The sequence below is a fragment of the Ctenopharyngodon idella genome, chromosome 2 (assembly GCF_019924925.1).
Source record: "Ctenopharyngodon idella isolate HZGC_01 chromosome 2, HZGC01, whole genome shotgun sequence".
Classification (NCBI taxonomy): Eukaryota; Metazoa; Chordata; class Actinopteri; order Cypriniformes; family Xenocyprididae; genus Ctenopharyngodon; species Ctenopharyngodon idella.
The window spans coordinates 7,861,647-7,888,247 of record NC_067221.1 but is presented as its reverse complement, the minus strand read 5'-3'; the positions used below and the strand labels follow the sequence as shown (position 1 = coordinate 7,888,247).

Below are 26,601 nucleotides of genomic sequence, written 5' to 3'. Positions count from 1 at the left end.
ACAAAATAGAAATGTTAATATAATGTTATCTGGTCTTTAATAATGTTCTAAAAACATTAGCACAAAGAAAAAAAAACATTTTAGTTTGACCTACATCTAACATTTTTTGAATGTTACTACTTGTTTCAGAATGTTCAGAGCACATTCAAAAGTAACATTCTCAAAATGTTTGCAGACTGATAACATGGAATGTTTCCTTAACCTTCCTTAACTTTCCTTAACCAATAATAATAATTAAAAAAAAATGTTTTTAAAACATTTTGAAAACTGGACATTTCAGAGAACATTCAGAAATAAAGTTTTCATAACTTAATGGGAACAGTGTTAAGAACTGATAACTAGGCTATAAAAATACAGAGACAGAATGATTTTCATGACATTAAATTCCATTTTATTGTTCTCACAAATGCATTCTTTCAATGACGAGAAAGGAACATTTTACTATTCTGAAGGTGTTTCCTGTATTACTATAGCGTGCAAAACACAGAAAGACTCATTGAGCAAATGTCAGCCAGTCATTTTTAGTGAATCAAAATCATACAGCATGACCAGAGTTCAATTCTCGAGTGAGTGACTCGTATGAGCAGGTTCATTTCAGTGAATTAAAAAGATAAAGTGCACCAGAGATGTCTAATTTCAGAGCTAATGACTATTGAGCCACTTCTTTTTTAGTGAATCAAAAATTCACTAAAAATTGATTCCATAAGAGTAATTCTGTTGGCAACAGAATTACTTTTCTAAGGAAACTTGTTTCCGCCACTAAATAAAAAATAAAAAGGGTAATTGTGACTTTGTATCTCACAATTCTGACTTTTTTTCTCAGAATTGCGAGATTTAAAGTTAAAGTCAAAAAAAGTTATAAAGTCAAAATTGCGAGATATAAAAAAGTCGCTATTCTGAGTTTTGAATCACAATTCTGACTATAACTCGCAATTCTGACTTTGTTCTCAGAATTGTGAGTTTATATCTCACAATTTATAACTCGCAATTCTGACTTTATATCATGCGATTCTGGCTTTATAACTCGCAATTGTAAGTTTATATCTCCCAATTCTGTGATTAAAAAGTCAGAAGTGTGAGATAAACAGTTGCAATTACCTTTTTTATTTTTTATTTCATGGTGGAAACAAGCTTCCATACTTTTCTGCTTTCCAAATATGTCTTCCTCAAATTCAAAAGTGTTAAGTACCCTGAATTGGAACCCAAATCATTACATTTTTTATGATTACCATTCATATTTAGCAACTATGCAAAGTGAATTTTGGAAAGGATAGAAGGAGGCCAAGAAGAATCAATGGCAGATGTATGTTGTTAGTATTCATGTGACCCCCTACAAGACCCGTTTTGAATATCAGTATGTTCTGTGTTTACACGCTTGGTGCTGCATGAAAAGCGGCCTTGGGTCCAGCAGTCTGCAGACTCATCTTGGCCTTTGTGACGTAGCGGTCTGGCTTTTGTGTGGTCTTGACAGGTGGGGTAGACACACTCTGTCCGGAGGTTTGGAGCAGCGAGAGGGGTTCATCCCCCATCTGCCGCTGTGAAAGTGGGGCACGCGACCCTTGTAGCAGCCCCTCCCGACACAGCCTTCGGCGGTAGAGTGAAAGAGGCCCAACGGCGTTGAGCACACAATAGACGAGTCTGCACGTCTGTCACTTTGGGCGTATAACACAGACCGGAGGCCCCCAAACAGTCCTTTTAGCTTTTTATTTAATGAAATGGAGTGTGTGTGCGTCTGTACACCTGTCACTGCATTGCCTTGGTTACTCCTTAAAGGAATGCTATTTCATGGTGTCTTTCTGTCCTTATGTGTTCATGCAAACATAATATAGCCAAGGGCTCAGCACATTTCTAAAAGCACAACTGCAGCGAACACCTGATACAGCCCTGACGAGTAAAAACTCATTTGCCCTTTCATTAGAAGTTGAACCTGGTTTTACACATTTAACAAGCCGGCAGAGCATTGAAGTCTTTCCGAAGGGCTTTTCCTTAGTGACATTTTGAGAGAGAACATGTAATCTGCACCTAAAACTTTTCTCATAATGTCAAACAATGACTAGAGTTTGCCAGGTCTCTACTTAAAAATGAAAAATTGCTTTGTAAGATAAGGTAGAATAACATACAACTTAATAGAAGTTTCTCAGTTGTCAAACAAAAGGTCAAAACAAAGCTTATTTATCAAGCGCTCAACATGCAGCCATTATTTAAATTCAATATTAAATAGATTGCAAATGAAATGTTATGCAATGTTATATAATGTAATGGCATTTGTATGGTCCAAAAAACAAACAAGCAAAATAACAAATACAAATAAAAATCAGAAAAAAAGTAATAAAAAAAATCACAGAAAATGTCAAATTGTTTATTATGTATATATATACATACATACATAATATATTTATTTATACATATACACACTACAAAATGTTCAAATGTCTTAATAAAGAACTCTAAAATTGCTGTATATTGCTAAAACATTCACTCTTAAAATAACTGTAAAAAACTAAACAGATTTACAAAGTAAAATACCGTTTTCAATTGAAACAGTAATATACTATAAAACAATGCATTCTGGGTAATATTATTAGTAGTTTTCGAGAAAGTAACATATAGGCTACTTTCTCAAAAATGACAAATATCACCCAGAATGCACTGTTTTTATATTAATTCTGTATATTACGATGCATTCTGAGTAATATTATTTGTCGTTTTTTTAAGAAAGTAGCCTATAGGCCTCTTTTCTGGTATTTTACTGTGTAAATTTTTTCTTTTTTTTTTTGTCATTTTTTAAAATGTTTTGCATGCACACCCCACTAAATATACATACTTTTTTATAAATGTATATTTTAATGAATTATGTAAATTACTTATTAAATGTATTTTATTTAAATGTTTATTTTAGAAAATGACTTGTTGTTGAAATGATGTGGAACATTCTGAAACAAGACACCTCATGTCAAAAAGGTGTCAATCCCAGTAGTGCATTATTTTAAAAAGCCTAAATATAACTTTTTCTATCTCTGTGTCCTCTATATCCCTCCCACACCTTTAAAACCAACGGCCACAACCTAGTTTAAAATGATAATGTCTGCAGACCAGAGAACTGAGTTTTAGCTTGGAGGAAGTTGTGGTTTGACCTGTGCCATTTTATAAGTTTGGTTCTAATGATATCAGTTGAGTACTTGGCATTATGTTCTTTTCAGTCTTATACACAGTGTTTGACATGTGAAGAAGAAAAACTAACTGATCTTCTCTGTCTTTAGCCATTGGAAGTGCCATTGGAAGTTCCTTAGCAAGTTTATGATACACTGTGAAGAAGACATTAAACTGATTTTGATAATGTCTGGGGCCATGCCATTTTCTATAACTGATGTTGTCACTTTAAGCTCATACTTAAAAATACTTTGTGTATGCATTCTTGAAACACCCCCTCACATCCACAGGAAGGATATCCTTTACTGGCTGAGAAACAGTGACAGACTGCGCTCAGATTGTACATGTTCTAGCGCGGGAGAAAAACCCGTTAGAGTATCCTTTGGAAAAGGCTAGTCAGTCAGCATAACATCCCCTTCATCCACCACAAACAAACACACTCCACATGCGTACCCCATTCATACTCGTACCTGAATCCCACACACAACATGATTAATGATGACAGCAGCTGAACCACACCCCCCACGTCACATCAAGAGCAAACTAAAACTCTCTTTGGGACAGATTTAATCTACTTTGACAGTGGGTCTGTAGCAAGTCTGACTGTCAGGCCATGAGTGTGTGCAATGTAGGGATCTGCAGTCTAAAAGAGCTGACCTTTAACATTTCACCCCCCGAACCCTGGCAGCTGTCTGTGAAGCCAGTTCAGAGCTGCCCCCATCTGTCACTGACCCCCGGACGTGCAGGGGGAGGGATGTCTCTTTATTTCATTAGGCGGAAAGAGAAGAATGCCATTCTCTTCGTTTGTTAGTGCACTTGTTTGTTATATAGTGTGATACAAATATATAGCAAAATAGATATCAAAATAGATAGATAGATAGATAGATAGATGTTTTCACAACAGTTATATATACTGGATGGATGGATGGATGGATGGATATTTTCACAACAGTTATATATACTGGATGGATGGATGGATGGATGGATGGATGGATGGATGGATGGATGGATGGAAAGATGTTTTCACAATAGTTACATATACTGGATGGATGGATGGATGGATAGATGTTTTCACAACAGTTATATATACTGGATGGATGGATGGATGGATAGACGTTTTCACAATGGTTATATATACTGGATGGATGGATGGATATTTTCACAACAGTTATATATAGTGGATGGATGGATGGATGGATGGATAGACGTTTTCACAATGGTTATATATACTGGATGGATGGATGGATGTTTTCACAACAGTTATATATACTGGATGGATGGATGGATGGATGAATGGATAGATGTTTTCACAACAGTTATATATACTGGATGGATGGATGGATGGATGGATATTTTCACAACAGTTATATATACTGGATGGATGGATGGATGGATGGATGGATATTTTCACAACAGTTATATATACTGGATGGATGGATGGATGGATGTTTTCACAACAGTTATATATACTGGATGGATGGATGGATGGATGTTTTCACAACAGTTATATATACTGGATGGATGGATGGATGGATGGATGTTTTCACAACAGTTATATATACTGGATGGATGGATGGATGGATGTTTTCACAATGGTTATATATACTCGATGGATGGATGGATGGATATTTTCACAACAGTTATATATAGTGGATGGATGGATGGATGGATGTTTTCACAACAGTTATATATACTGGATGGATGGATGGATGGATGTTTTCACAACAGTTATATATACTGGATGGATGGATGGATGGATGTTTTCACAACAGTTATATATACTGGATGGATGGATGGATGGATGAATGGATAGATGTTTTCACAACAGTTATATATAGTGGATGGATGGATGGATGGATGTTTTCACAACAGTTATATATACTGGATGGATGGATGGATGGATGAATGGATAGATGTTTTCACAACAGTTATATATACTGGATGGATGGATGGATGGATGTTTTCACAATGGTTATATATACTGGATGGATGGATGGATGGATGGATGTTTTCACAATGGTTATATATACTGGATGGATGGATGGATGGATGGATGTTTTCACAACAGTTATATATACTGGATGGATGGATGGATGGATAGATGTTTTCACAATGGTTATATATACTGGATGGACGGACGGATGGATGGATATTTTCACAACAGTTATATATACTGAATGGACGGATGATGGATAGATAGATGGATGGATGAATTTTTCACAACAATTATATATACTGGATGAATGGATGGATGGATGGATGGATATTTTCACAACAGTTATATATATACTGGATGGATGGATGGATGGATGGAAGGATGGATATTTTCACAACAATTATATACACTGGATGGACGGATGATGGATAGATGGATGGATGAATTTTTCACAACAATTATATATACTGGATGAATGGATGGATGGATATTTTCACTACAGTTATATATATTGGATGGATGGATGGATGGATGGATGGACAGATGGATGGATGCACACTCAGGCAGACAGACAGACAAACTATATATATAATTATTATATTATTTACACATTAAATATTATATAATGTGTAAATATACTACATCATAGACATAGACACTATATTCATATTTACACACACAAAAGCAGAGTTTTCAGGCAAATTATAAAGTGAAAAGAGAACCTTGATATCCAGCCAAGGCACTAATCAAAAGATCCAGATCATGCCTAAGAAAATTATCCCAAATTTCCTTATCCCAGACCTACTTCTAAAATTACATTACATAAACTGATTTGTGCACAAAACAAAGTTGAATACAGAAGGGGGTTAAACTTGATTATTTAAAGCTGTACTGCACAAAGACTCAATTGAGAAGTACCTCTCTGAGCTCCATAAATCCCTAATGCTAACTGCGGTCGAAGGAAGCTTAGAGTGAACTCTCACTGGAGGTAACATAAGACGGCACATTTTCTGAGAAGCAGCACACACACACAGCATAAGGAAATGTAATTTCTAGTTGATGCATCACTGGTATCAGACTCAAAGAATACAATGAATGAATGGAGGTCAGTCCAGTACACGAATGCATTCATTGACACATCAATAGACATTGATACGAATGAGAATTTGAGTGTCTTTTAACACACTTTAAACAATGTCAGTCTCACAAGACATTACAAGTGAAACGCCACTAATCAGAAATATGCTTGTGGCAATTAGTCATTTCTGAGATCACAGTATAAACAGTAGACGTTAATGCGCCCAAAGCTGTTAGCGTTCTGCCAGGTTGAGAGCCGGAAGTGACTCTTTAAGGTGTGTAGAAATCTCTCTTTCATAGTTGTGAGATCAGAAGGGGAGGGAAAGAGCTCTGGGAGCCGTGGGCGGTTGTGAAACGCCAGGAGAACACTTGCCGTGACGCACGGCGGCTGCTGTCACAGACAGGATCAGCTCGGGCTCTGCGAAGACAAGGTGTGAGAGGAAACCCTGTTCTGGGATCGCTGTCTAGCTTGTGTGGGTGGTATGGTGCTTACTGTTGCCTTGGAAACAAAGATGATCCGACTGCCACAGTGTTCCCGTCCTGTTCAAACATGCAGTGTGCATGCAAGCATAGATGCATACACATACGTAATAAACAGTGGCTTTATCTTTACTGTAGCTAAAGGGAGTGTCTGTTTGCTGTATCCATGCACTTTACTTCACTGTATTGTGTGAGTAATAATCGGCACTCGTTTATGTCTGTGAGATGCACTTTGACAAAGTGTGGTAAAAGACATTTGGCTTTGAGTGTTTACAAGGTTCCCAGGGCTCCATTGACACTGATAAGGAAACAAACAAACATGTGCCTAAATTGAATATGCTTTCTAAAAGATACTGAATGTAATCTACACATATTTGCTTTCATCAGTTCCCTTTTATTGGTATCATTACAGCCTCGATTCCCCTTACGCAAATAGAGGAGACATTCAGTAAGTTTCGGATGAAATATAAAAACACTCAAGCGTGATCATTTGCACATAAAGTAGGCTTCATTTAAAAAGGTAGTTCACCCAAATATGAAAATTGTGTCATCATTTCCTCATCCTCATGTTGTTTCAAAACCTGTATGACTTTCTTTCTACTGTGAAAACAAAAGAAAATGTAATAAAACTATATACACTGTAAACTCTAACGCTCAAAATACTTAACTGGTTTGATTAGACAAACTTAAATTTGTCTAAATACACATACTTTCTTTTTCTTTTGAGTTCACAGAACTGATATATATTAAGTAAACTGAACTGTTTCATTGTTTTAAGTTGTATGAACTCATTTCTTTTCATTTAGACTAACTTACGTTTAACTGAAACTGGGCTGGGATTTTTTTTTCCCAACAAGTTTTGCCCGTGACACTCGAAAGGGAGAGTAAATGCTAAAATTAAGTGTTATATAATGTTTTTTTGTGCAAGATTAATGGTAAGGGAGTTTTAGTAGTGATTAATGTTTTGTTATGCTGATTTAGTTTCTGTTAATGTGGGTTTTTGGAGAGTTATATCATGGTGACAAGTGGTGCATGCTGTTTGGTTTGACAGCAGGTAAGTTACATGTTTTAAGTTGATGTATACTCATTCAGTAAGTACTATACCATGCTATTGTTAACAAGTTAACAAATTAGCAAGTTGGCATTTTCTGGATTAGTTTGTTATAGCTAGCAAAATATTTATGTTGAGATAACCTGATCATTTTAAGTTAAATGTATGAATTAGTGTACTCGAATATTTCAAGTTAAGAACAATAAACATGTATGAGTACAAAATCAAAATCTTACTAAGGGGCTGTTTACACAACACCATTTTCAACTAAAAACGTAAAACTTTTTATGCGTTTTGGACATTTGTTTACACGACAGGGGCGTTTTGGGTGCCTGAAAACGCGAACTTTTTATAAACGGGTTTCAAAGTACAAGTTTTTGAAACAGTTCCATGCGAATAGGGATTGTTTTGATAATGGTGTTGTCTGTACACGAAAAACTGAAAAGGAAAACTTCTTCATTTTAAGCATATCTTTGTCAACTTATTTTGTTGACAACTTATTAGGGTTTACAGTGAAGTAAATAACTCATTTGATTTGCAAGAACTCAAAATAAAAAAGTTAATTAACTAAATCTTTTATGTTAATTGCTATCAAAATGTATGTACTTCAAGTTAGGAGCAATTAACATGCATGAGTACTACAAACTCAAAACTTGATAGTTCTGCTTACTTAAAATTAGGAACATCATAACTCAAAGAAAATGATTTAACTGATTACCTCAAATTTTTTGAGTTAGCCCAATTTATTCAGTTTTACAGTGTATACTGACCATTTTTTACATGCAATTACAGTTAATAGGGTATGTAAATGCATTATAGCATCATAAAACGTAGTTCAAACAAGTCTTCTGAAGCCATATGATAGCATTGATGACCATATGTAAGTTGCTATTCATTGCTATTCATGTTCTTTTGGCTCAGATCTTTTCAATGAATCAGTTGATTCAGTTCACAGAATGGAGCAAAAGACCTGAAATAATGCATCTTTCACTGTCATTGTGAACTATTCCTTTAAACTCTTTTGCAATTTATCATTCTGTCTAGCCAAAAGTTTTCTGATATTGTATGATGCATGTTTTGCACAGACACCACTAATTATCTGATTGTTCTGATTAGGATAATGCTCTAGCTGTGTGTTATGGTTTCAGTGCAATGTTGCCATCAGCTATAATTTTACTCAAATACTTAGCTGGAGCTAAGCTCCCATTTATTTTTACTTCTGGTTGCTGAACCCTACTAAAAGTGTCATTTAATAAGCTCCTTTTAAATGTGTTGGGTAATTCATACAGGCTTGTTTATTTGTTTCTTTTGTAACCAGAGCAAAGTGTGATTATTCAAGTCCACAGAATGATCTGGATTTGTGATGATTTCAGACTTGACACAGAATAATAATTGCACCACCATGACGAACATCAAAATATGTTGATTTCATTCTCTCGACCCTAAAACCACACATGACACTTCTTTAGTAGTGTCTGAAATAGCTTGTGGTTGCGGCTGGCGTTGCAAACATGCACAGAAAAGGTGTGAATCTTAAATATATGTGTAAAAACTGAAAACAAGCCTAACCTAACTGCGTCAAGTGGCTGTTTTGTTTGTGCCAACATAACCATTACATTTCTCGAGATTTATGCCACATTTATGTAATCACTCAGTCTTTTCTGAGTACTGAGGCAAGTACATCTACGTAGAGCAAGTCAACAAACAACAAGCAGACCACATCTGACATATTTTAGACTAGAACATAGTTATTAACTTATTAACTTTCCTTAAAGGGGTCATTGATAATGATTTCACTTTTTTTAACTTTAGTTAGTGTGTAATGTTGCTGTTTGAGCATAAACAACATCTACAAAGTTATGATGCTCAAAGTTCAATGCAAAGGGAGATATATTCTTTTAATTAAATCGCTTTTAAGGGATTACAACAAATGGCTGGTAGGGACTACAACAAGCTTCTTCCCGAGTTAGTGACATAATAACCTCAAAATTTACATAAACCCTGCACTCAGGAACACACAACAAAGGGGGTGAGGCCATGTTGGGCTGCTTTAGAGAAGAGGAAGAGTTGTTGTAGTAGAGTGTTGTAGCCATATCTTCATTTTACCCTGGACTGCTTCACAAACAAGGGTCAAACTTGCACAAAAGATTAACATGACGGCACATGCAAGTCGATGAGTTGAATCAACTCCACAGCAACTACATAAATTTATCCATTAATCATTCAGAAACGTCCAGATGCATCCTAAAAGTTGTAACTTCTTCCTGAGTCTCTCCATCAGTGTCTGACTCCAGTTTGAACAATGTAAAGCTGAACACCGTTACTGACAATCCTCATTTTGGCTGCGTGTGATTCTTCAGCTTTGTTGTTGTTGAGCAAACAAAGCGCAAGCTTTTAAAGCTCCGCCCTCTTCTGGAAAGCGGGCTGGGAGCAGCAGCTTATTTGCATTTAAAGGGACACACACAAATAAAAAATTTGCTCACACCCAAATAGGGGCAAATTTGACAAGCTAAAATAAATGATATGTGGGGTATTTTGAGCTGAAACTTCACAGACACATTCTGGAGAAACAGTTAAAGTAATTATGCCACAACATTTGACAAAATAAAGCTTTTTAGAGAAGGAATGAATTGAGTTAAAACACTTAACCCTCTCACCACATTTGAACACATTAGGAGCATCTACCAAATGAAATACTGTTGAAAACCCCAAAAAGAGGGAATATAGGACAACCATAATCAGGACAAGCACAAGTTTTGCTGCCTGCCACCCAGATAATCAGCCACCCAGGAGGCTTCCTAAATGGAGGGGAAGACTTTCACCAGTATCGGTGAGAGTATACAGAGCTTGTTATCGTAGAGGCAAATGTTCATATAATATGTTCTGTGAGGGAAAGTGTTTGTGCCTTTAAAAAATTGCTGAGAGAGGAGGGTGGAGCAAGCATTATAATTGGTCAATCATTCTCTCTCCTAAATCGTTAGAAATTTCTACACTCATTCTTCCAGATAATCAATCCTTATGCCATAAATGTATCTTTTAGGATAGTAGAGGTAGACAGATTCGGAATAGGATCTTATTCAGGCACAAACTTGCATAATCTTGAACCAAAAGCTCTTATATCTCATCTAAGAATCTATTTGTAATACTACAAATTATTTCTGGATTTGCTAAATAAGGAAAGCAGAATATGTATTTTAATGTTTCGTTATGCTATTATTCATTATATTTAATTGTATATTTTATTAGTATTATTATTAAAATCACATAATGTCATCGTCATGTGTCATTACTAGGCCCAGACAAAATTTGCTGCATTTTTTATTGAATTTCTGCACCGATTTTGTTCTGCAAAATGGATCTAAAGCGCAAACCTACATTATGTGTGGGCCTAGACATTTGTACATACAGTACACAAACAGGAAGTGTTGGTTGTTATGATTAAATAAAATCCAGCTAAATAGTTACAGATTGCTGATTAATACCCATCTCTATCTATATATGGGACTGTTTCATTAATTTTTGAACAATTAAATTGTGCATATTAAGTGAGGACATATAAGGTCATAGCCTACTTTATGAAAGCATTATGGTTTTATTACTCAAGATCCAAATATTTAGCAATGCCATTTTCCTTCAAGGAAGGATCTTTACATTTCTCTTAACCAAAATGTATTTTCCACCTGACCCAGGATGACTTTCACTCTAAAGTGAAAGAAAGATACAGACGTATAGAGTGAAAATAAAACAGAGCAAAAGGAAACAGATTAGCATAACCACAAAACCCCTCTTGCACAGGCACCAACACACATAACAAGCTGCTCAGTAAACAGCTCTCCTTAGCTAACAAAGCCAGAGGTGCAACTGTGCAAACTGCATCAGAAATCACCGGTACAACCTTGTGATCACATATGCCTCATTCTATAGAACTTATGAAACCTTATAACTTGGTGACAAAGGCAAAGAGTTTGTTGGGTACTTTTCTCTGCAGGGTATTATTACAGTGCAGCAGAACTCAGCAGTACACAATAGAAGAGAACATCATGTGCTGACGACAATCAGTGGCACTCAATTGTCCTAAGTTCTGCTTTTGTGTAAATACCCAAAGCCATTCCTACATTCACCCATTGGATCGTCACTGAAAGCTGATGTAAAAGGGGTTATGCATGACCTTAAAGGATGAAACACTGATCAAGGTCAATGCTACTATTCAGTTTTGACCTTTTGTCTTATTCAATTGTTGATGCAGTCTGATAAGTCACACTGTCTCATTGCGATGTCAGTGTAAAGGTTACAGGTTACAATCAAGAGAAGAAATCAACCTATAAGAAGTATAACGCATGTAAAAGAGATACTTAACTGTGTCTAGCTCCAGAGGGACCGTCCCTGCAATCAGCATGAGTGTCAGTTTGGTTAAAAAGAATCTGCTAAATGAAAAGAAACAAAGATACACAGAAGAGAACAAAGGGATTTGGTTTGCTGTTATTCTGTGCGATAGTCTAAGTCATTCACTTGATTAGAAAGAAAGTTTACATGAAATTTCATGCAACTTGTCAAAGGGTATTGTTTGGTTATGTAGCCATAAAACACTATTAAAGTATCATACAAATAGTCCATGATTTGTACTATATTGCATGATTTGCATCTGAAGCCATACGTTATCATTCACATGTTGCATTTAAAGGCACCATATTTGAATGCACGTGGATGCAAACAGTGGACGAAAAGTTTTTTTTTTTTTTTTTTTAAATGACTTAAATTTCTGTTTCTGTAACAGAATTTTCATTTTGTGTGTTCTTATTTTCATTTTTCATGAGTGCCATTTAAGGAATAACCTAAAAGCATGTCATGCATAACTATTATAAAATAAAATAAAATAAAATAAAATAAAATAAAATAAAATAAAAGATAGACAGACAGACAGAGAGACAGACAGACAGACAGGCAGATAGATAGATAGATAGATAGATAGATAGATAGATAGATAGATAGATAGATAGATGAGCTTTCAGATGCAAAATATATGGACGGACAGACGGATGGACGGACAGACAGACAGACAGATAGATAGATTAGATAGATAGATAGATAGATAGATAGATAGATAGATAGATAGATAGATAGAGCTTTCAGATGCAAAATATATGGATGGATGGATGAATGGATGGACGGACGGACGGACAGATAGATAGACAGACAAATAGAGCTTTCAGATGCAAAATAAATTAAAATGGATGGATGGATGGATGGATAGATGAGCTTTCAGATGCAAAATAAAATTTAAAATAAAATAAAATCTAAAGATAGATAGATAGATAGATGCAAAATATATGGATGGATGGATAGATGAGCTTTCAGATGCAAAATAAAATTTAAAATAAAATAAAATCTATAGATAGATAGATGCGAAATATATGGATGGATGGATGGATGGATGATGGATGGATTGATAGATAGATCGATAGAGCGATAGATGAGCTTTCAGATGCAAAATAAAATATAAAATAAAATAAAATGGATGAATGGATGGATAGATAGATAGATAGATAGATAGATAGATGGATAGATAGACAGATAGATAGATAGACAGATAGACAGACAGACAGACAGACAGATAGATGAGCTTTTTAGATGCAAAATAAAATAAAATTAAATTAAACGGATGGATGGATGGATGGATGGATGGATGGATGGATGGATGGATAGATAGATGAGCTTTCAGATGCAAAATAAAATATAAAATAATACAAATAAAATAAAATCAAATAAAAGTACCAGAATGTGCTAGAACAAAAAGATGGCAGAATGCAGAACTCTCCTGACTCCATAATGTTCTCTCTCCCCTTCTGGCAGAGCTCAATGAAGCAATATGTTTGAGATGTGGGGCACTGGACCTCACCCAAACACACATCAAGGTGATGAATCTGTGCCCACTGCAGCTGGAATGCAGCACTGCCTAATGACAGTCAATGGAACAGGGAGCAACAAAAATCATCAAAATCTGCTTGTGTATTATCATCATGATGGCAGTTGTTGTTGTCGAGTATGTGCCATAAACACCACCTACAACATGAGCATGTGTAAAAATAATCTAACGTATCTTATGTCATTACTTAGGGCTGTAAAATTTGGTTTAAAAAATCATATTGCTGCTGCTTAAATATCACTTTAAGCAGCTGAATGTTTTTGAATAAGAAACTCAGATAACCTAAAAGCATAATCTTCATAATGAGACCGCAGGTGTAGCTCACCTCTGATTTCACTGGAAAGAAATGTTTATGTATGTCAACCGTGTTACACACAGTTAGCTGAACACACAACCCATTTATAGATGCATCCTGTGGAAATGTCTCTCAACAAAGACACCTGTGTTCGTGAAACACAATGTTTGTTTACGGCCTCTTTGCTATCAGCATTATTTGTGTACTGTTGTTTCCTTGCGTTGGATTGTTTCTATGCAGCATGGCCTTTTTCTGATATGTCAGCTTCCTGTTGACTTTTGTGGTTAACATACACACTGCAAAGTGAGATCATCATCATTCAAGACTAAAACTGTTTTTCCAACCACTTTCTTTTCCATCGAACAGGTCACATGGTTTGAACTTGTGAGGGTTGCAGACATGTTAAATCATAACTAGTGTCAACTATACTTCTTTGATTTTCAACTAATTCCACGACTACCTCTAACTGATTCCAGACTGATTTGATGTGATGTTTTACTTTGTGTAACACTCAAACACATTCAGTGTTAAATATTGAATATTCTGAATATTTCTTAAGCAGGGCTCAAGAAAATCTGACCTGGAACATAAATGCCATAGATCTGCTAACATTTCATTAGTGACCTTGAAAGTGCAGAATCCCTGTAGTGAATAATTTTATCCCTTAAAACTCATCTTTGATCACAAAAATGACATATTTAAATGTTTTTTCCTGTGAAAAAAAAAAAAAAAAAAAAAATCTTCATGCCTTAAAATAGCTTGAATGTAACTCTACACCCTTGCCTCATTTAAAGGTCACCTATTATGCTAAATCCACTTTTATACGGTGTTTGGATATAAATGTGTGTTAGCAGTGTGTGAACACAATCATCCTACAATGATAAGAAGCCACCCACTACTTTTTTTTTTAAATCCCCATTAAACCAAAGCAGTCTCATAGAGTACCTCAGGGATGACGTGTTTTTGTAGGCCAACCCGAAAGTTAGCGGCGCACGGGTTCCCTCGATCAAAAGCCTATGCATTTTTCCCATAGACTTTTGGAAAATCGCAAAAAATAAGCTCAGTGTTTAACAAAGGGTTATGACACTTACACGTTTTGTCTATCAAGATAATCTTTACAAGTTAACACAACTTTTATACATTTTGAAGCCTAAATAAAGTCGTCAGATATAAAAAGCTAACAGTAGGCTATAAACAGACTACAGCACACCATAGTCGCGGATCAACGTCACCACCACCAAGCTTCCTCAAACTTTATTTAAAAAACAACTATATTTAAAAACATGTTCGCTGATTATGATCTGCGCTGTGAATGAATACTTATCCACTTTTTCATGAGAAATGCTGTCCAAATGTCCTGTTTGTCATGATGACGTCTAAAGTCCCCACCAAAGGAAGTAGTCCCTTTTAGCAATTTGTTAGCAACTGCCGTTTTTAAGACACAATAAAGGTTTAAAAAAATCACAAGCAGGCTATAACTGGTGTGTTTTATGTCATAGATCAAAACCTGAAAATATTTAGAGGCTTTGTTAACCACAGACCTTATTTCAGGCGATTTAGCAAAAACCCATTCAAAAAACACATTGACTTCGAGGCGATGGAACCGGAAGTCCTAAAATGCTAACTCGCTTCCGGGTTTTGCCTACAAAAACACGTCATCCCTGAGGTACTCTATAGACCTTTTGTAGCTCCGCGCCTTTTTCAGCGCTGCGCTCCTTGTCTTTTGACTTCCGTTTGTATTTCCAAAGCGATCTTACATATTTATGAATGAACTGATCGTTTTAAAATCTTCCCGGTCTACTGACATTTGTTAAGACATCTGCTTTAAACATACAATGCTCATAATAACTTTTGTTAATTCTACAACAAGTAAATTTACTCCACCAGCTAGTTATTCTTTGACAGCAATACTATAGAAATATACAGAGCTACCGCAAAAACGGTTTATTCTGCTGGCAGGCCATTAGATGGCGATAAAACACTATAGACTGAACGTAATGCGCATGTACATGACGTCATCATTTTCACAGATTCGCGTTTTTGTTGTTTACACGGAGACCGTTTGCAAAAACTTGCAATTTGAAACCCGTTTACAAAAGTTTGCGTTTTCAGACCACCAAAACACCGTCGTTGTGTAAATGAATGGCCAAAACCCATAAAAAGTTTCCCATTTTTAGTTGAAAACGGTGTTGTGTAAACGGCCCCTGAAACTTGTTTTTTTTTCACTGCAGTTTTAAGGGGACAGTACTCAGCAGTGGTGTTGACTGATGAATTTGCACATGGTTTGTCTTAAAGCATATTAAAAACACCACATAGACAACATTAAAAACTAAAATTTTCACCTCAGGGGGTCTTTAAATATTTCTCTATATGACTTAACTTTTCTTGTTCAAGAAACCTTCCAAATTCAAAAAACTTTTTTATCTCCAATTTAAAAAAAATTAAGATTTTCAGTGTGGACTTTTGGCGTTTGATTACAGGAATACATATTATGGTGATTAAGACAATGCAAATCATTTAGTAGGACTTCAAAGAGTTTAACTAAGAAAAGACTGTGAACAACTGTAACTAAAGTCAGCGCATCACCAAAACCAGAGTGATGATCAAGAGATACCGAGGTGCATACCCAGAGAATTTCCTACCCTATTGAAAGGCATCACGAGGTATGACTCTGAGTTATTGGGTTATGACAAATCAAAATCTCAAGTAATACATTAGAAAGACTCTCTTTGTAAGGTACAAATCCTATTTTTAGAAATTGTGGTTTGAAGAACTAGCATAGAAACACACACACACACACACACACACACATATATATATATATATACACAAACTTTTATGTTAGATGCAATTAATCGCGATTAATCACGATTAATCGATTTGACAGTACTAATTTTTTAAAAAGAAATTAACACTTTTATTCAGCAAGGATGCATTAAACTGATCAAAAGTGACAGTCAAGACATTTACGTATAATGTTACAAAAAATTTTTTTTTTTTTTTTTACTTTCTACAATCATGAAAATAAAACGTATCATGGTTTCCACAAATATATTATTGCTAATAATAAGAAATGTTTCTTGATTAAATGATTTCTGAAAGATCATGTGACACAGAAGAGTACTGGAGTAATGTCATCACAGGAATAAATTACACTTTCAAATGTATTCAAATAGAAAATTGTGATAATATATCACAATATTAATGTTTTATTGTATTTTTAACCAAATAAATGCGGCCTTGGTGAGTATAAGAGACTTCCTTCAAAAACGTTAAATATCTTACAGACCTCAAAATTTTGACGGTAATGTATATCCATCTATCCATCTATCATCCTCTCACCCATACATATACCACCATTCAGACCAACAACCAAAAATGTCTTTGTTAGACTTGATTTAACTCATGTTATTGGACTTTAAATCATACCTGATACTAACAATTCTCACTCCTAAACCACACACATAGTACTATTACTCAGTCATAATGTCATTCCAAACATAACAATCATAGAAAAAGCAAGTTATATGGGTGAGTGTAACAACCAGACTGGTTGGATCACGGCCTTTAAAGTATAAAATGCTTTAAAGAATGTGAAATTCAGCATACAAAGTGGTTAAACCTGTACTCCCTAAACAGGTGTGGCTGAAGTTTCAGGAAGAGAGGAAATCCAACATTATGAGTCGGCAGAAACAAACATAAAGACTGAAACTTCCCCATCATCGGCCTTACAGCTTAAAGAAATAGCATTTCTCTTGGGATCTCTCGCAGTGGAAGACGTCACTTAGACGTCAGGCTGTAATCCAGTGCAGAAGAGTCACTGTAAAGCGGCGGACATCACTGTATTCTCAGGACCCGAAAGCCTTTTACTCATTTCCCGAGCCCAGTCTAACAGGGTTATTTTTAGTGCGCCGTGATTCAGCCATAAGTGCAGTTTGCAGAATTCAGGTCAAGCCGAGGCCGATTACTAATTTCAAGGAAGAAATGTAAAACAGACACGGAAGAATGAGGAATATGGCGTCAGAAACAGATTATTTTAGATTAATAGGGCAGAAGGTCAGCGCTTCATTTAGGATAAGGCAAAATGAAAGTTTTTTCATCCCTGATCGAAGGCCTTTCGTTTATTCGCTCTTAACAGCTTTAGCCTAAATTACATTCTTGGACAGATTGGCAGAAATGGAGCTCGGTGACTCTAGTAAGATGATGTAATGGACTTGCACAGCAATACAAGACTGCGTTGATTCTCAATCCACTATGATTAGCCTTGGGACCAAGCTGGTCAATGTAAACGCGTAATTAAAACATTCATCAGTTACAAAAGCAGCGTCCTGGACAAAGAAGGGCTGATGTAAGCAGCCGCAACCTACATAAATGCAAAGGCCTATGCTGTATTTTAGCCACAAGTGTTTGCTATATTATGGCACCTATCAGTGAAATCTCTGAGGCTTCTGCCCCAGGCATATTAGTTCTCCTTAGACAAGCACAGATGTTGTTTTGGCGTTTTAGAGAAGTGAAGCATGACTGCACAGGCTTTAACGGCTCTCAGGACAGATGCTGACAGTCCACGCTTTAAATGGTGAAAACAGCCAGACGTGTATTTGTCTCACCATAACTTAGAGAATTTGAAACGGTTAAGTGGTCTACTGAACTGGTATTTGATGGTTCTAATAGGCTATTGAAAGCATTTATAGATAAACAAGGGAGCACATGTATGTGCATATACTGTAGCATGTTTTCTTTCATTTAAACCTGTAAAAATCCCAGGAGGTTTTCTGTTTTGAAAGTGTTTTAACTAATGTTATGACAATTATAAAATAAAATAATAAAATAAAACAAAATAAACCCTGCAATGCACTTTCTGTGACACTATGACTAGTGATTTAGAGAATGGAGGTATAAAATAAAAAAATAAAATAAAATAAACCCTGCAATGCACTTTCAGCGACACTATAGGAGTATAGTGGTTTAGAGAATAAAATAATAAAATAAAATAAAATAATAAAATAAATCCTGCAACGCACTTTCCGTGACACTATAGGACTATAGTGGTTTAGAGAATGGACAGGTATAAAATAAAATAAAATAATAAAATAAAATAAACCCTGCAATGCACTTTCCACAACACTATAGGACTATAGTGGTTTAGAGAATGGATAAATAAAATAAAATAAAATAATAAAATAAACCCTGCAATAAACTTTGCGTGACACTATAGGACTATAGTGGTTTAGAGAATGGATAAATAAAATAAAATAAAATAAAATAAAATAAAATAAAATAATAAAATAAACCCTGCAATAAACTTTGCGTGACACTATAGGACTATAGCGGTTTAGAGAATGGATAGGTATAAAATAAAATAAAATAATAAAATAAAATAAATGAAATAAACCCTGCAATGCACTTTCCGCGACACTATAGGACTATAGTGGTTTAGAGAATGGATAAAATAAAAAATAAATAATATAATAAAATAAAATAAAATAAAATAAAACCCTTCAATGCACTTTGCGTGACACTATAGGACTATAGCGGTTTAGAGAATGGACAGGTATAAAATAAAATAAAATAATAAAATAAAATAAACCCTGCAATGCACTTTCCACAACACTATAGGACTATAGTGGTTTAGAGAATGGATAAAATAAAAAATAAATAATATAATAAAATAAAATAAAATAAAACCCTTCAATGCACTTTGCGTGACACTATAGGACTATAGCGGTTTAGAGAATGGACAGGTATAAAATAAAATAAAATAATAAAATAAAATAAATAAAATAAACCCTGCAATGCACTTTCCGCGACACTATAGGACTATAGTGGTTTAGAGAATGGACAGGTATAAAATAAAATAAAATAAATAATTAAAAAAAGTTTTCACAAGACCACTGTGGCACACAGACATAACTGAAATGTAGCATCAACACCAGTCTTCCATATCTCTCTCTCTCAGGCTTGGCTGACATATCTCTGTGTTTGATTGTGCTATTCCCTTTCCTTGGTTTGCCTGCTCCTAATTTTCCTATAATTCCAGACCCACATCATAAAAAGTTTCCTGCTTTGGCTTAAAATAGAGCAACTGGAAATACAGTCATGTTATTCATTGAACACACACATGCTACAAATAGACTTCAATGACAGAGCAGGACTTATAAGCAGGTCAGGAGTGGACACTTGAAAGCAGGGCGATGACATGAGTCAGAACCTTTGACACAGATCCATTCATTTCGCATTCTTTACACACCACCATTAACACACACTCTCTCTGTAATGTGATCCTTCCATGCCTTGAGCAATGCAACTGTCAGTGTAGCAAGACATGATGTTACTAATATCTGAAAGTAAATGATGCTTCTCTTGTAGAGTGAATTCTACCACATCATTCCCTGTGTCATATCGTTTAATGATCTGATGCTAATGATGGAAACCAATATTGAGTTGAGGTAACCCAGAACTGCAATAGCCGTCAGGTGATGAAACTAGTCATTATTTTTTTTAACAATAAACGTTCCTGGTTTTAGTTAAAATGAGGAAGTTCTTGTTTGTTGGAATGTACAACGCCATTACGTGTTGACAAAAGTGAATTTGCACTCTTACAAATTTCCCTGTGTGACTATCAGTTGACTTTCCATTGCTTATTATCATGAGAGAAATAACCAGAGCATCATATGATTATTTTTTCCCTTTTAAATGAAATATCACAGATTTACCACAAGAAATGTCCCTATTCCTTATAATTATTCCCCTCTTCCTCTCATTGAAAAACACTGTGTAAATACTAAATGAAGTGGAATCAAAATAAAGGACTTAAAATACATATTTTATCTTGATTATGATCTTCCTTTTCAGTATCAGTTCTTTTCCTAATGTCAGATGAGAATGTAACCACCCTTCGCGGTCTTTCTATTCATTTTTAAAAGTATTTCTTTCTGTGTAATGATCCAACATAAGTCTGTTCTATGTACATAAATATTCCTGCCTGAGATTCCAGCTAATAATTTTAGTTTCTAATTTGAAAATGACATTCCTCAACAGACATAAGTGTTTATACAATGTGCTTCTTTTCTTCTTCTTCTTAGGATCTTCTTTGTATGACTGGCCGGTATCAACTAGAACAATTTCTCAGCTGATTCTCAGCTCTTCTTATTTCATAAAACAAGCAACAGCAACATCTAGTGGCCAGTGAAAACAATGACCAAAATGGCTGCCCGGTTGCTATAGAGACACGTCAAGCACAACAACATCACTCTTCCGCAAGTCATAATGCGGTCAGCTGAGGAGAAAACTGTACTTTTATGTGCTTTAGATAATGATGTAGAGGGACTTAAGCGTCTTTTGGAAAGCAAGAGGGACACCGATACTCAGGAATCGGAGAATATTTTGTGGGAAAAAGATGAGGTGGGACGAAATGCGCTGTTTACTGCGTGTACCTTAGGACGGAGCGGCATCGTGCACGAGCTCGTGCAGAACGGCGCTGACGCCAATGAATTCACAGCGCGCGGTAATTAGCGGTGAAAGTTACTTCGTTAAAAAAAAAAGTACTTATAGCTTGGCTAAGTGAACTCCTGCAGTAAAGGTTGTTGTAGATTGAGTTATTTAGCATAATAAGACAGGATGGAAAATATTACTCTCATGTGCCCGACTGAAAAACCTAAACTACTACTAAAACTATTCTGGTTTGCTGGTCTGAGCTGAGTTAAAGGGATAGTTCATCCAAAAATGAAAATTATCCTATGATTTACTCACCTTCAAGCCATCCTAGGTGTATATGGCTATCTTCTTTCAGAAGAACACAATCGGAGATATATTCAAAAATATCCTTGCTCTCCAAAGATTTATAATGGTAGTGAATGGGGGGCATGTTTTGAAGCCAAAAATAAATGCATCCATCTATCATAAATATAATCCATACAGCTCCAGGGGGTTAATAAAGGCCTTCTGAAGCGAGATGATGGGTTTTTGTAAGAAAAATAACCATATTTAAAACATTATAAACTAAAATAATAGCTTCCGGCGGACGACTGTACGCATACTGCGCAACTCGACTTGTGCCAAATGAGTAACCCCCTGACGTGATGTATGACGCAGGATGTAGGAGTAGCATAAGCTTAGACGCCTCTCGCGGTTTAAGCAAATATGGCTGGGCAACAAACTCAAGCTCCTCTTCTCTTATATCGAAATCCTCAGACATTTCTCTTTAAAACGTCTTGTTTTAGACTTCTAATTAGTGACCGGTGTTTTGTTTCGCTCTTTCCTCTGCGCGTCCACGTTCGTCATTGCGCATGCGTCAGGTCAGAGGTCACTCTTCAGGTCGATGCGGACGGCTATCTGCCAGATGCTAATTATTTTACTTTATAAAGTATTAAATATGGATATTTTCTTACAAAAACCCATCACTTCGCTTCAGAAGGCCTTTATTAACCCCCTGGAGCTGTATGGATTATATTTATGATAGATGGATGCATTTATTTTGGGCTTCAAAACATGCCCCCCCATTCACTACCATTATAAATCTTTGAAGAGCCAGGATATTTTTTAAATAAATCTCAGAATGTGTTCGTCTGAAAGAAGATAGTCATATACACCTAGGATGTCTTGAGGGTGAATAAATCATGGGATAATTTTCATTCATCACCATTAATAGACAGTATAAACTGTTGCACTGAAGAACAATTTGCTAAGAAATAATCCATATGGTTCATTATAGGCTACTCACCATTGCATTGTTCTGCCATGTGGGGTCAGCTGGACACTTTGAAAACTTTGGTTGAACTCAACGCTGATTTTCAAGCTACCAATTTCCGTGGAGAGAAGGCTGTTGATGTGGCCCGGCGTTATGACAAACTGGACTGCGCAGAGTATCTGGCATGGGCTGGTGAGAAAGTGAAATATTTCAGCACATAAAATCTTGTTGGGATTAATGCAGATGATTTTTTTCTCCTAACAGAGGCCAAACAAAGTTTGCAAGCATTAATACAAGAAGTCAGAGACATTTTAGCTGATCAGGAGAAAGTTCAAGGAAAGCTCAGTAAGGAGGACAAGGTAATTCATTATTCATTAAATCCATAGTGAAATAGTTTCAGATTGATGAACATTTTGAGCTAACCCAAAAGTACACATTGTCTAATCACAGTTTGTGTGTTTGCTAATAGAACGTGTGTATAAACACCTGTTCGGCAAAATCAGACTGGATACACAAAACCAAAAATGCAACAATTCAAGACTTTATTGAACAGAAGAAGCACCTCGAAGACGTACTGGCCCCTATTCTGCTGAAGCTTAACACACAATGTGAGTATCTGATTTATATGATATGGATATAAGCTAACAAACATTTTATAATTATTTTATACTTTTTCATTGACCCCAGTAGCCTACACTCAAAATGCTGGGCTAAAAACAACCCAAGTTGGGTTGAAAATGGACAAACCCAGCGATTAGATTGTTTTAACCCAGTGGTTGGGTTAAATGTTTGTCCAATGTGCTGGGCAGTTTTATTTAACCCAACTAAAAATGACTATATGACTGGCTTAAAATGAGCCCAAAATAGGTTGGACATTAAAAATCAGACACATGATTACTAGAGTCAACAATAATAATCAAAATGTGAACATTTATTAATAAGCAATTTAATAAATGATTATTGCTTAATTATTATTCATTAAACTTATTAATAAATGTTCATTTCCAACATACTTTGGGTTCATTTTAAGCAAACAATACAGTAATTTTTAAACAATAGTTGGGTTAAATAAAACTGCCCAGAAAATTGGGCAAACATTTAACCCAACCACTGGGTTAAAGCAACCCATTTGCTGGGTTAAAACAACCCAGTTTCTGGGTTTGTCCATTTTCAACCCAACTTGGGTTGTTTTTAACCCAGCATTTTTTATAGTGTACATTTCTGCCAAATATGTATTTATTCTATCTAGATATTCTTGTCCTTTACTTTTTGTTCCCTAAATGTTTTTGTGTCTTGTTTATTTACAGCTGAAGCCACAACGAAGACAAGAAAGCATTAGAACTACACTGCAAAGAGGCATTAATTTAATGTTGTTCCATAACAATAAATACAAATATTAATACAACTTTCGGTTACATTTACTCAATACATGTTATGCATTTAGTCTTTTTAAAGATTAATAATTAAACCCTTAGATGAACATTATATGATCCCTGACAGACACATTGTAAAATTTTAAATAAATTTGAAAATTTACATTTAATGATTTTAATGCTTAATTTAGAACATGAATTGTACTTTTTCTAAATGAGCAATAGAGGGAGACAGAGGCCGCCTTTCGTGTTCTGCTAAATCATCTCTTAAATATCTCCAATATTGAATATTACATATATTTTTCAATCAGGGATATGGCTACAAAATATGTTCTTCAAGAACTAAATGCAAAGCCTATTAATGTCAAATCAATAGAAAGACCTTTTGTGACATTTTTGAACGAGGATAACCAGCAGATGTCTCAGAGACTCGATAATCAGGCCACATCTGTCTTACAATGTCGACCGATCCTGTCAAAGTCTCAATTCGTCCTCTTTCAAGGTTAAACAAATACATTATACATTTCTGAACTTGATGTGTTAGAACTTACCAAATTTACAAGTAGTAAAAACCTGACTGAAGCGGTTTAAAACATAAATGTGTGTTGATCGATTCTCTCGGTCATCCTCTAGTTTCCCCTGAATCCCAGCGCACGGGCTGGCATTGGCATGTGATTGAGGTGGAAAAGCGGTCTGGATTTTGAAGTGTGAAAAGGGCTGTCTGTCCTCACCACAGGGCAGGGAGGAAGGGAGGGAGTCCCAAACAACGAGTCACACTTAAAGTGGACGACAGAACAATAAATAGATACTTGCTGTTATTTTGATTATTTTTGCCGCAAGGACAATGCAGTAAACTCCTGTCGTCGATCCAGGAAAACCGACGCCTGGATTCATTCAATTATTACTGCTGTTTCCACGACCTGACTCATGGACACAGACCAGCAACAGCAGCTCTTCCGAATATAACGTTGAGACCTGCTGCTTGTTTCTTTTTTAACTTTTGGCTGCTGATTCGGTTTACGAAAACTAGGGTGATCTAAAACTTTGCACTTTCGTAATTTTTTTTGGCTTTGATAAGTTTTTTAATACACTATCAAAGCTTATTTTATTAATATTTCCGTGTTTTATTGTATTTTATTGCCGACTACGTAGCTACAGTGTAATGTAAACACAGATTAGAGTCGCGCGTGCACAATTTATATTCCGACTGTGGAAAAAAAAAGACAAATCATGGGAAACTCCAAACGTTTAGTTTGAACATTGTCATACTACTGTCGCTAGTTTATCTGGGTTTATTTAAACTACTTTCAACCTGTATGGTTTTAAGCTCAGTGATACTAACCAACACAAACGAACAGAAAACATTGTGACTGAGGTTATCCAGCCACGCGCGTGGAAATCCACCGAACTGGAGTCTTTACCTGGACGTTACCGTGGAGGTGTATCGAGCATGGAGACGGATTCGGTAACCGGTGGCGACGTGGACTCCGTTCAGGGAGGCATGATTTCTTTAGACCCAGTGGTCGATGGGATTTTGATGGACTCGTTTTGCCAGCAGCAGGGATGGGTGCGGGTGTACGGTAAGTGATATTCAGTGGCCGCGTTGTTTTCAGATTTGTTCACCTTAACACCTCGATGATATAAATCACTATTTAAAGATAATTCTGAGCTTAAATACATTAAATAACTAAACGATTTGGGGTTTTATTTTCGATTAATCTTTAATACCGAAGGGAATTCAGAGTCTTATGTTTACCGAAGCATTGTCAAACAGGACTGTTTATGGCAAGCCGTCTGACATTTAGCCTATTCCTTTTCAGGGGGAGTTTGTAGCCTTTCATCAGTAGCCCACTGGGGCACAGGCCATTTGTTTACTGTCCCAATACTCTCTCTCGCTCTCTTTTAAGTGTCTAGCAGCACTTAACCATTATATACTAGTATTTATTCTTCTGCCGCTATAGTCATTCTCAATACCGACAAGTAACGTTTCATTGAGACAAATGGCATTTGTTGCCATTTAATTATATAGCGATCTGTCATATATTCATATATCAGCTATTCGCTTTCAGCTAGTATGTATTTCAGTTGTTGCTGGTTCCCAATTCAACTGTTTTTTTAATTTATTTTTTTTTATTTTTTTTTAGAAAAAATGTTAATTGGATTTTAGTTCTTATTCTTTAGTTGCTTGTAGCTGTGTAGCTTAGTAGAACAACTGGAATACATCCTAGTTAGAAGTGAATACTTGATGTATGACCCACAGACCTTTAGAATAGTTACTAGTTGAGATACTAGTCACTATTGGATTGTTTACCAAAAAAAAAAAAAAAGTATGAGTAGCATTAAAATAGATACAGGTAGTTGTATGGAATAAATGTTAAAATAGCTTGCCATAATAGCTCAGCTCTAATAGAAACATATTGGCTTAATGGTTCATTTTCCTTCATGTTTCTGATTTTTACTAGACACTTCCAACTTGAAAAGATTTTAGGTTAAGTCATATGTGCTAATACATTATACAGTGTGCCTGATTTACTACACTTTTTGTTACTTCCTTTTAATGTGATTGATTTTTACTGTAGTGTAGTTGGTAAAGAAACAATGGCATGATATATGATGGATTCAAATGTGTG

General features: G+C 35.6%; 3 protein-coding genes across 4 annotated transcripts in view; 2 read left to right on the top strand and 1 right to left on the bottom strand.

Annotated features, from left to right (window-relative positions):
- The window catches only part of LOC127505262 (dynein light chain Tctex-type 4), a 57,799-nt gene extending 35,025 nt beyond the window's left edge, over positions 1–22,774 (bottom strand). Inside the window, exon 1 of one of the 2 annotated variants that reach the window (XM_051880705.1) lies at positions 22,632–22,774. The gene's annotated coding sequence lies outside the window, so the exon portion shown is untranslated. Of the gene's footprint in view, positions 1–12,051; positions 12,114–22,631 lie in introns of those variants that run through there. The other variant, XM_051880712.1, reaches the window with a different exon arrangement.
- Positions 21,157–24,141, top strand: ankrd45 (ankyrin repeat domain 45). Its single transcript, XM_051880729.1, has 5 exons — positions 21,157–21,416; positions 22,623–22,790; positions 22,863–22,957; positions 23,068–23,206; positions 23,906–24,141. Exons 1-5 carry the CDS (start codon positions 21,179–21,181, stop codon positions 23,935–23,937), a joined length of 672 nt encoding a protein of 223 aa, XP_051736689.1. The 5' UTR covers positions 21,157–21,178; the 3' UTR covers positions 23,938–24,141.
- Positions 24,142–25,043: 902 nt separating this feature from the next.
- The window catches only part of rasal2 (RAS protein activator like 2), a 92,215-nt gene continuing 90,657 nt past the window's right edge, over positions 25,044–26,601 (top strand). Inside the window, exon 1 of the mRNA XM_051880666.1 lies at positions 25,044–25,551. Within this exon, the coding sequence (XP_051736626.1) occupies positions 25,422–25,551 (130 nt within the window). The 5' untranslated portion in view covers positions 25,044–25,421. The remainder of the gene's footprint in view (positions 25,552–26,601) is intronic.

Excerpts from the sequence above, each read along its gene's own strand:
- ankrd45 (XM_051880729.1), top strand. The coding sequence starts at position 21,179 with ATGCGGTCAGCTGAGGAGAAAACTGTACTTTTATGTGCTTTAGATAAT. Across the intron at positions 21,417-22,622 it reads CAATGAATTCACAGCGCGCG|GCTACTCACCATTGCATTGT; the intron begins GTAATTAGCGGT and ends GGTTCATTATAG. Across the intron at positions 22,958-23,067 it reads AGCTCAGTAAGGAGGACAAG|AACGTGTGTATAAACACCTG; the intron begins GTAATTCATTAT and ends GTTTGCTAATAG.